At 41.8% G+C, this 12042-nt stretch overlaps 1 protein-coding gene across 1 annotated transcript in view; it reads right to left on the bottom strand.

Moving 5' to 3' along the window:
- BEND2 (BEN domain containing 2) overlaps positions 1-10561 on the bottom strand; it is a gene marked incomplete at both ends in the record, with an annotated part of 31206 nt that extends 20645 nt beyond the window's left edge. The window contains 3 exons of the mRNA XM_084258192.1: positions 4233-4372; positions 5336-5569; positions 10537-10561. Of these exons, the coding sequence (XP_084114318.1) occupies positions 4233-4372; positions 5336-5569; positions 10537-10561 (399 nt within the window). The remainder of the gene's footprint in view (positions 1-4232; positions 4373-5335; positions 5570-10536) is intronic.
- Between the last annotated feature and the right edge of the window lie 1481 nt (positions 10562-12042).

Raw genomic sequence — 12042 nt, forward strand, 5'->3', positions numbered from 1 at the left:
AGAAGAGGAGCCCCAAGCTCCTACTTGGCCGCTCCATGTCACACAGCATCTGAGAAGCCCTCGTCTTGGAGAGCAGACACGCCACAGTTTCCTGAGCTCTCCTGCTTATGCAGTCACTTTACATCAAGGAAGGTGCTATTTTAGGAAAGAAATTTTCAAATCTGCTAAAAGGTCAGAGTCTGTTTCCATAGAATGACGGTGTGAACTAATAGGCAGTGAGTGTTTCACTCTGCAGAGTTTAAAGATACTTAATGAGGTAAAGAAAATTTTAACCCAATGCTTTAGAACTCTACATTTAAGAGACAGAACTTTGATGGAGTGGTGTTCCATAAGTTGGTTTTGATGATTTTATCATAGAAAATTTCAAATACATTACTCTCCGATTAATATTATAAAAGTAATACAATATACTTAATACAACTAGGAGTCAAATTAAGTACTAGAAAAATAAGTCTATATATTTATCTTTCTTTTTCACCTATGTTTCAAAAGAATTACAGTCTTCTAACATAAAGCAGAGTCAAAGTAAAATAAATTCTGCATTTATATGAGAATGAGAAAGAGCTGATTTTAAAAGGGAGTAAGGAAAGAAGTTAGAAGAGCCCAGCCTTAAGCAAGGCTACTGAATATCAGTATGAACAAAGTCTATAGTGGATATATATAGACAGATGTGGAAATTTACAGATGTATGTGTATGCATGGACTAGAATACTTACATTTATTTCCTAGTCCTGTCTATTGAGAGGACCTAAGATATGACCCAAGAGCAGCACTGTATACACCTGGGGTCCGGATTTTGGTTTCCAAATACCATCTACAATAAATGTAGCCAGGGTTCCTTGGAGAAAGGAGAATTTCAGAGCTGGGGCAGGGAAAGTACAAATAAGCCTTGGGGGCCTCCTTGGTGGTGCAAGGGGTTAAGTACAGCACTATGAAGCAGTCTACAGCCACTGCAACACGAGTTAGATCCCTGGCCAGGGAGCTGACCCACATGGCGCAGCAGATCCCTCCTGTCTCACCTGCTGCTCCCCTCAGCAGTGTATTTCAGTCAGTCTACCTGTTCTGTTCCCCCCTCTGTCTCTGGTGAATCCTCTCACACCCCCCCCACACCTCTGGCCTGTACCCCAGCTCTTGTATGTATAAATAAATAAATCTTTAAAAAAAAATGAAATGAGCCTTGAACATCTTGTGATGTCATAAAATAAGAAAGTATTTCCCCCACAAGTGGGGTATGTCAAAAGGCCACAGGAACCAACTGGAAGGTGCGCCCAATAGCCAAAACTGGAGCATATGATCAATGAAATAAATAATGATAACACTGGATTGTAATTTATATAATACAATAAATGTCCATGAGCCCATATTAGTAATAATATATATAACTGAATAAATGAGTGGGGGAGGGAGAACAGGTCATCCTTACAAATGAATTCCAATGAATTAATACAAAAAAGTCAGGGAAACAGTCACCATTAGGCAAACACCATAGTGGTAGCCGCTGCAGGTAAAACCCATGTATTAACTCAGTGGGCAAACACTGAGGAGAAACAGGACTTAGTATAGTCTCCAAGTACCCCACCCCCTCAAGATATTAATTACTAAAGGAAAAACAGTACATTACAGTGGAGAAATGCAGAAAACAACATGTTCACCAAGTGATCAAACGATGCCGAGATCACCAGTAAAATGATACATGGGTATGGCGTACTCCAGGTATGACTGAACCAAGAGAGAATAGTGTGTGTGGTGTTCTTGTCAAAAGGCATAACCTCGACCTACTCAAGAGATAATATCAGACATATCCACACTGAGACATTTTACAAAATAACTGATTAGCACTCATCAAAAATGTCAAAGCCATGAAAGGCAAGGGAAAGAATGAAGAACTGTCCCAAATTGGGAAGAAGCAAAGAGACACAGCTAAGTTCAATGTGGGATACTGGATTGGATCCTGGAACAGAAAAGGACATGGGGGAGGAGCCATGGTGAAATTCAAGCGAGACTGCAGCTCAGTTAGCAGTACTGTGCCATTGTTAATATCCTGGTTTTGAAAACTGTACTGTGGTTATACAATGAGCATAATTTTAAGTTAGATGGTAAGTTAACATTAAGGGAAACTGTGTGAGGTATATACATGAGAACACTTGGTAATATTTTTGAAACGTTTTCTATAATACTAAAATTATTGCAAAAATTACAAAAGCTACTGAGATGGAGTACAAAACTGCTGTGGATTTCCTGTTAGGTAAGGAAAAGAGGGAAACAAAATAGTGACAAATCCATGAGAAATATTTTCTTGAGCATGAGCTAAGGAGGAACTCCACGGTACATGAAGGCTGGAAAAGAATTGAAATCATTTCCTTTATAAGAGTGTGAACCTATCTGGCAACTAGCAATTAATATTACATAAATATTCAGTGAGATCCACATTCACTAATGACACGACTGCCTTCTTCACAATCAAGTATTCATATTCTCGCCTATGGAAGATTTATTAACAGACCAAAAAGAAATAGGAAAGAAAGAACTATAGGAGAAATTCAGCACGTCCATTTTGCTTTCAAGGAGTGCCAAAAGCCTAAAGGATTCTGCCCAGTGCCAGACTACAATAACATGAAAAGATGTGTTCGCAGACCCGCTTTCTTATTAACCCAGTTACACTTAAGACACCATTCCCTATCAGGCTGAAGTCCTTCATACTTCAGGGTAGAAAGACTAATCTTCTGGTAATCTAGCACCAGAACTGCTTTAAAGGAAAATATTTCTAACCACAAACAAAGAACCAAAAGCTAGAGAGGGCTTTTGATTTTCAAATAATTCAACAGTGACACTCTGTGGACAAAAAAGGAAATACTGAAGTACCTATTTTTCCCAGTAAATGAATCTCTAAGTTTCCTTTTGGAGTCAAAGATGGCATAAATAAGCAATTAGAAAATAACAAGCATTACATTTAGCTATAAAGACTATTCTAATGAGGTAGTATGGACTAGAAGAATAATTCTAATGAAAACATACCAAGTAGTGATCAATGTTTTTGTTTTAAAAATTATCTGCGTTAGCCCTGCATTACAAATTTATTAGACAGCAAAAATTATATGGAATTGTAACATGAATTAGTGATTATCTGAACTATATATTGCCAGCTTGACGCTTTTCAAAGTACTTTCACATAGTTATATCAGAAACCGTGATTCTTGGGAGGCAATTAACATTATCCCCAGAGATGAAAATACTGGGACTGATAGAAATTAAAGAGAACTGTTTATACTAATTAGGAGGTATGACTATCCTCATCCTTATGCAAATTTAAAAATCATTTTGCTAAACTAAATTATATATAATTTAATAATCTATTTTATTCAGCTTCAGCAATCAAGAAACACAGCTGAAGATGACAGAAATGTAATACAGTGCAACCACTTCAGAAAACTGGTGGTTTCTTATAAACTTTTATCTACTCTGTGACTCAGCATTTCTACTCAAGTATTATCAATTAAACATTAACATATGTTCACAAAGAGATTCCATAATAATGTTCATAGCCACTTCACTCATAATTGCCAACAACTGGAAACAATTCAAAATGCTCACCAAAAGGAGAACATATTTAAAAATTGTACATATTCATAGAATAAAATATTTCTCAATAATAAACAAGAATTAAATCTTGCTACAACCTGATGAATCTCCAAAGCATTATTCTAAGAAAAGAGTGCTTACTGAATGACACCATTTACATGACGCTTTAGAACAGGCAAAACTAATCTATGGTGGAAAAAACATCAGAATGGTATTTCCCCAAGGTTAGGGACTTACTAGGAAGAGACACAAGGCAACTTTCTGGGACAATGGATATGTTCTTTATCTTAATGGGTATACATATTTGTCAAAATTCATCAAACTGCACCTTTAAGAACTGTGCATTTCTTAAATTATAAGACCAACTAGTGGTTACTAAAAGGGAAGGGGAAGGGGAGATAAATTGAGTAAAAGGGGAAAATTGTACAGTGAAGGACAGAATTGGGCTTTTAGTGGTGTACTTGATGTATTACATACACATGTTGATTTTTAGCAACGTACACATCAAACTGATATAGTGTTGGAATGCAATGTTACTTCAATAAAAGAAGAAAAAGAATTACATTTTATTGCATGAAATTAAGCTCAGTTTTTGGAAAAAAATAAAGTAGAATGAAAAGAACAAAGAAAAATTTTCGCTTTAATATACAAACCATATAATTCTCCCTGGGACTAGATGATCGTCCTCTTTTGTAAGATGGGGCAAAATCCACTTCCCCTGAGATGGGGCTGAATCTTTTTAAATTTTCTAGATGGTTCATCTGTTTATCCAGCACGGATAAACCTGCAGCTCCTGAAAAAAAACACAAAAAGCATTACTTCACATACTCACTACCTCATAAAGTTAACACGGATATGTTTTTAGAATGCCAACTCCAATGGAATTGGAGTCTTGACGGGAGGTTAGAGAATGACAAAACAAGAAATTTTCTGCCAGTCATTTAGAATAGACCCTTAAAAATCGAAGGGCCACATCACCCATGCCCAGGAACAAGAATCAAGATCAAACTCAACCCCAAATTGTCAAGTGAATGCTTCACAGCTGAGAGGCTGCAGAGTAAGCGCTGGAGACAAAAAAAAAAAAACAAGAGAACATTCCTAACTGCTTTTGTCAAGGCGCCCCAAAGGGCTTTTTACTTAGGGGACAGCAGGTCACCAAATGCGAGCTGGGAGTCCACAGCAGTTTGCCTCCCCGCCACCCATGCGTGCACTGGACAGACCACTGAAGACACAGCCTCCTCACCTGCCAGGTGAGACCGGTTGGGATGATCGCTACGGTCACTTCAGCTCTAAGATCATGACTGCCCTGATTTATACTAAACCCAAACAAATGTATGTGACCTATAAGGCAAAGCATCTAGAATTATGTAAGCTCGGTTATACTTCTGAGTCATTTAACTCTGACACAAGCTGTTTTTCCTTGTAAGTTCAGTTTTTGCTTTGTCACCAAGTAGTTATATTTATAGTCACCATGTTTAAATAATTTTTCAGAGACAGAAAATAAATTCTCCCCAGGAAACATTCTCCCCAATGCTTTCTGAGACTACCTTCCTCACTCCCCAGAGAATGAAAAGGGGAAAGAAGACATGACAAAGCTTAAAGGAAGGGAAAATGCAAGCACAAACTGTAATATTACCATGAAGTTTGGCCTTCTGATAATGAGCAATTAATTCAAAAGTTATAGGAATATTTAAGCAATTTAGTAGAAATGGGAATAAGGAAGCAAAATTTCACACAGGATGTTTAACACAATTACCATATATTTGTGTTGATCGAGCACAGTCATCATATTCACCTTGAAAATCTGGTTCTATGGCCAGTATGTCATCATTGGAAGTCTCGTCCTCATCCCCGTCCTCGTCCCCGTCCTCATCCTCGTCCTCGTCGTCATAGTCCTCTTCTTCCTCAGAATCTTCTATTATATCGTCATCATCATCATCACCCTCCTCCTCCTCATTGTCACTGTCTTCAATAGTTACAATAATATAATCTAAGAATGAGCAAAGAGAAAGATTAGATCGGACACCACATTAAACAGCATCTAGAAGAAACCACCTTATACAGTGTGGAATATTTAAAAAATATATTATATTATATTATATTATATTATATTATATATTATATTATATTATAATATTATATTATAGGTGGAAAAATTAAATACTTTCATATCTCTAAACATTGCAAGTTAGGTAAGAAATCACTTGTTTAGTATGAAGTTCTGAGACATATATTTGTATGTATGTATATGCAAATAGTATTATTTCTAGTACAGCCAATTTTACAGAGCAATAAATTTCTTCTCACTTAAGAAAGGTGACCACCTGGCCCATGCTACCATGTATTCACTGATATGCTTTTAACATTTAAAATGATGCAACTGATAATGGATAGCCACACTTTATGGTGACCATGAATTTCTAAACTTGTTCTCTAAATATTAATATTAATCCTTATAACAATAAACACAGAAAAAAGAACAAAAGTAAATCTTGTTATTAAAACAAATTAAATTCAAATTGAATGTCACAAAATGTGAAATAGATATTCACATAGAATCTAGATGTGAAATATGAGCCTCAGTAAAGCATCTTAATGAATATGTAAGATAGCACATCACACAAATGTATGCTCTATAAATGGGCTTTCTTAATTCTTAAAATTGACCTGAAAAATAAGAACATGTTTAAGCTTTAAATGCTAATTTGCAGATCTTGCTTGCATTGCATCAGAAACTCAAATTCCATACATTTATTTGAAGTAGCATTTAAATAAAATTAGCTATTATGAGTGGGTAGGGTGGTGTGAAAATGGTTCTCAGTTAGAGATTGTGTGATGTAGGCTCCAATTCAAGCTCTGTAGTTATCCAGAGGTATGATCTTTGGGCCAGATACATCTACTCTTTTACCTCTGTATTCTCATCCATACACATGGAATTGAGTTTGGAGAGTCCATCTGAATTCTACTTAATAGATGCCCATGGGGAAAAGTAACAGAAAATTAGAAACTACCTAGTTATCCCAAGAAAAGGGAATTGGTTAAGTAAATTATGGCACGTGCATATGACAGAATGGTGTATATAGTCAATGAGATGGAAATTCTCAAAGAATTTCCAAACTTATTGATATCAATCAATAAGTAGAACACTTATTGATATTAGAAATGCTGGTGGAAAAAAAAGAAAAGGATTCAAAAAAAAAAACATATAATTCTAACTTTGAGAGCAGAAGGAAATAGCGATCATTATATTTAAGTCACTCTCTCTGGGTGACAAGATTATCTTCATTAGACTTCTCTAAGATTCTCTACATTAAACTTTAGACTTCATAATCAGAAAGAAATAACAAGGGTAACTGAAATATTACTTTACATATCAACAGATTTTTCAAACTGGAACTGGGAAAACTAATGACAGCTCCACTAAAATCACTCAGTGATTTTGTAAACTTCCAATTAATTCTTTTAGGTATATTCATAACCTCCGTAAGCAATTTTTAAAACATGTAACATTTAGAAGTGTCACTTTTTTTTGAAGATTATGCTTTCAAAGTGCTAGGAACTCAGTTGCCATGACTTATCAGATAAGATACAGTTCACAATGGTGAAACCGCCCTCTCACATGATGACTAGTGGAGGAAATATCCAGCAAAATGGGGCAGATTTACAATGGCTACGAGACCCTGACTCTCAAAGCAAAACATCAAACCTTTTCTTTAAAAAAAACTGTGTCAATGCATTTAACAATCATTTTCTAAATCTGTAAGGAATCTCAAAAACAGTTCTTCCACGGTCCTTAGCCAACTTTAGAGGCTACACAGTCTGCCAACTTTGGGACAATACCTCCCAGTTTATCCCATGGCCCAGCACTGGCAGCAGGCAAGCTTGCAACTGAATCGAGCCCAGGGCCAGCTTTATAAAAGGTTGCTTGCAAAATCACAATTCATAAACACTAATCCCCTTTACCACTTCATTTTATAAAATTCTAAGAGTCCAAATTGGGCAAAGCCAGGATGACAATGGAGGGCGGCGATCCCACAAATTTAGAGCTGTTCTATCAAAGGACAGTACTCAACCTTACTGCAGGTGGGATGCACCCTCGTGCAAAGGGCGCTCCTTCTTTAGAGGGGTCCTCACATTTGCAGCATTCTTAAGTCCTGCATCTGCCTTCTAGAAACGAAGAACAGGTTCTACAAAGGGCCTACATCTTAATTTTCTTTTTCGTGGTTTACACACTTAATAAAACAGCAAAGCTGGGCCTCCCCTGGTGGCGCAGCGATTGAGCACTGGGCTGCGAAGCTGCCCACAGCCTCTGCAGCGCCAGTTCGATCCCTGGCTGCTCCCCGGCCACCAGAGGAGGGTCCCACATAGCGCACAGACCTCTCCTGCCGCCCGCTGCTCCCCTCAGCAGTGTACTTCGGTCCTTCTGCCTGCTCTGCTCCCCGCTCTGGCTCTGGCGAATTCTCTCACCCTCCCACGCTTCTGATTGTACCCAGGGCTTGTATAAATAAATGTTTTTTAAAAATTTTTAAAAATTAAAAAAATAAATAAAACAGCAAAGCTGCAGTGCTTGTTTCCGGGCAAACGCGGTTACCACCAAATGCTCAAAATTAACATCTCACTCTCAAAAGATGTTATGATGGATCCGCTAGCTCATTTGTCAGTTCTTTAAACTCAAAATTCTATATAGTCTGAGAGTCTTGGTCCTTCTGTGACCGCTACCTCCCCCAAAGAGAAAGAATAAAGGTTCTACTTGTCCCAGAAAGTCAGCTCCAGGTATTCAATAAATAGCCAAATCTCAAACGCTCACAAGCTTGCATGCCAGGAGAGGCTGTGGGAAGCACCCCATCCACCCTACTGCAGCGTTGCTGAAATGTGAGGCTGCAAAGTTCAGACTTAATCTTCCAGCAAGTTCTCTCCTCCCAGGAATGCCCTGGCAGCTAACCTCAATCGTTTTTCTGCAGCCTTAAGGCACCCTACTCAGTAACGGCTTGAGGCGCTTGCACAAGAGGCAAAAAAAAAAATGTTCAAGGAAAAGGCGCGCCTTTCGCACTGAGCTTGCGTCTCCACCCTCAGGCAGGCAGGAAGAAACTTGCTGCGGGGCGAAACCTGCGAGGAGCAGCTTCCCCTAGAGGCAACAGCCCGGATGGGTTTACTGCCGCTAGAGGGAGGGCCTGGAAAGAGCGGCCGGCCCTCAAACCAGGCACAGCCTCTCCGCATGGTGGCGCACTGATCCGCAGTGTCCTCGCGAGAGCCAGGAATGCCAAGAACTTCTGGGCGCCCAGCGAGTCCCAGGAGCGCAGCAGGCCCTGGGAACATCATGAGCTGGTGGGCAGGAAGGCACCAAGAGCCCCACTATCACCTTGAGCTGCTGGAATACCAGGAGCCCTGGGGGACCCCACAACCTCCATAATCACCTTCGCGAAAAGCCATAAGCCCCAGGATTACTTTGAGCCCCGAACACCACGAGCCTGGGGGGTGAGGGGGGCAGCACAAGCTTCACTACCCCCTTGAGCCCCTGCAATATCACAAGCCCTGGGGGGAAGGGGGGCATGATCACTTCCTGCAAAGCCATGAGGCTTAGCAGCACTACTAACTCCAGGATCATATGAAGCCCTGGAACACCACAGGTGTGCGAGTGGGGGTGAGGCATCATGCACCTCGAGCTCCTGGAACAGCATGCGCTCCAGGGGGCACCACAAGCCCCATAAATCACCTCAAGCCCCTGCAACACCGGGAGCTGAAGCGGGGGAGGGGATGCCGCTAACCCCAAGTTCACATCCAGCTCCTGGAACACCATGAACCAGGGGGAGGGGAGACCACTAATCCCAAGACCACCGCCAGCTCCTGGAACACCATGAGCCCTTGGGGGCACCATAAGCCCCTGGATCACCTCAGGCCCCTGGACACCATGTGCTTGGAGGGCGCCACTAACTCCAGGGTCACACAGAGCCCACGGAACACCATGACCTTTGGGGGGATGTAACGAACCCCCGGATTACCTCAAGCGCCTAGACAGCATGAGCCTCAGGGGGGCGCCACTAACTCCAGGATCATCTCAAGTGCCTGTAATACCACAAGCCCCCCCGGGGCAGCGCCACTAAGTCCGCAGGCGCCTCAGCCCTAGAACACCATGAGCCCGTGGGGGCGGCGCCACGAGCCCAACGATCACCTCAAGCTTCTGGAACGCCATGAGCCAGAGATGCCGGCAGTCTCACAATCACCTTGAGCCCCTAAGACACAACAAACCCCGGGACTCCAGGAGTCCCCAAATTGCCTCAAGCCCTAGGTCACCATGAACCCTGGAGACACGGGGAGCCCCATGATCATCTCAAGACTGGGACACTATGAGCCCTTCAGACACCACAAACCCGGTGACTCCCAGAGTCCCATCACCTCAGCCTTGGGACACCATGAAAAACCCGGGGACGCCATAAGCCCCGTGATTACCTCAAGCCCCTAAGACACCAGAAACTCAGGGACTCCCAGAGTCCCACAATCACCTCAAGCCCTGGCACGTCATGAAACCCGAAAACATCGAAAGCTCCACCATCACCTCAAATCCTTGGATACCATGAAGCCTAGAGACAGCACAAGCCTCTGGAACTGCTAGAGCCCTTCAGGAGCCATGAACCCCAGGACACCGCAAGTCCCACAATCACCTCAAGCCTCTGGGATAAAATGGACCCCGTGGATGGTTTAAGCTCCAAAGACGGCCAGGCCCTGCGCCAGACGCAGTGCGTGATGCCCAGGTTCCTATGCCCGCTGGTGAATCGTGGGCAGTGACCAATGCCCAGGAGCCACCACCACACCCACCTTGGCTGACACCCAGCCAATCCCACCATCCTCCCGCTCAACCCCTTAAGTGGGCTGGATACGAATTCTGTCAAGAATCTCGCTCTGCGGTGGGGACAGAAAAGAAGCATAAGTAGTGGGGCAGCTGCAGGGAGGGCACCTTACCCTGCTCCTCAGACATCTCAGACATCGTGAGGCTACGAGCTCGACTCAGAGCTCGGCTCTGAGCACCTCAGTCTTGGCGTCTGCTCTGAGGCACTGCGATCGCGACTGTGCACACGAGGCGCCTGCGGTACACTGCGGCACCAAACGGAAAGCAAGTGAAACTCACTACTGGGGGTGGTTTCTGCGGCTGCGCACTAGTGCCTGGCGTGCGCACTCCACTAGCGGGACTGGAAGGGGGCGCGAGGGTGACGCCAAGATTATGCATGCATAAAGTACGCTTTAAAAATTATGTGTGCGGGGCCTCCCTAGTGGCGCAAGGGGTTAAATACTTCACTATGAAACAATCCGCAGACTCTGTAACACCAGTTCGATCCCCTGCAGGCCACGGAGCAACCCATATGGCACGGCAGACCTCTCCTGTCTCCCCGCTGCTCCCCTCAGCAGTGTATTTCAGTCAGTCTGCCTCTTCTGCTCCCCACTCTGTCTCTGGTGAATCCTCTCACCCCACCACCACCACATCTCTGGCCTGTACCCCAATTCCTGTATGTATAAATAAATGTTTAAAAAATATATAAAATAAAAATTATGTGTGTATACATATATAATTTTAAGTATACTTTGAAAACAATGCAAAAGTAGCCACCAGTGTAATTCTGCCCTTCTCCAAATGCTCTTTACACATATCATAAGGATATAAGCATACTAGCAAATGTTGTGAGGAAATATTACAGAATGTAAGAAATTTGGGTTCAGACTTGAAAGTTTTTCTGGGTTGTGTTCTCATGTCTACTACTTGCTATGGGAAAAAAATCTGAAAATAATACAAATTTTAAAATGTGCCCCCTAACATTACCCACTAAATCCCTCCATGCCACCCTTTCCTTCCCTTTAATTGTCATTTTCCAAACAGCCATGGGCTTCATTCCATAAAGTAATAATAACTACAACTGGCCTTTTTACTAGTGTTCATCACAAGCCAGCCATTTAATATGTGCAACTTTATCTGGGCCTCATCACAGTAAGTAATTGGTTTTATTCTCCTACTTTAAGCTTAATTAACTTGTGCAAAGCTACAAAGCTAGTGCCAGAGTTATGATCTGAATATGGGGATCACTCCTGCATAGTGCATGCTCATAACTCCTATGTTATTTTATCTCTGGCTCAACTGCTTCTAGAAATTTTTCTAATCTTTCAAAGCCTGTTCCAGTAGGACATCTGTTCTAATACATGCACCAAGACACTTTCCTGACGCCCCCTGATAAGACTGAGTCACTCCTGTAGGATTCCACAGTAAGTCACTTTCACCTCCTTTCAGCACTTAAATCACTCTTTCTGAAATTAGAAATATTTGTCAATATGCTTCTTTCCTTCTAAGTTCCTGGAGATCAACACCAAGTCTTATTTATATTTAAATAGCACTACCCTCACAAGGTTCTAAAAGGCTATTCACTGGTGAATTCTACCAAACATGCAAAGAAGAACTAATACTAATCCTTCTCAAACTCT

Source organism: Talpa europaea (genome assembly GCF_964194135.1).
Source record: "Talpa europaea genome assembly, chromosome: X".
NCBI classification, from domain to species: Eukaryota; Metazoa; Chordata; class Mammalia; order Eulipotyphla; family Talpidae; genus Talpa; species Talpa europaea.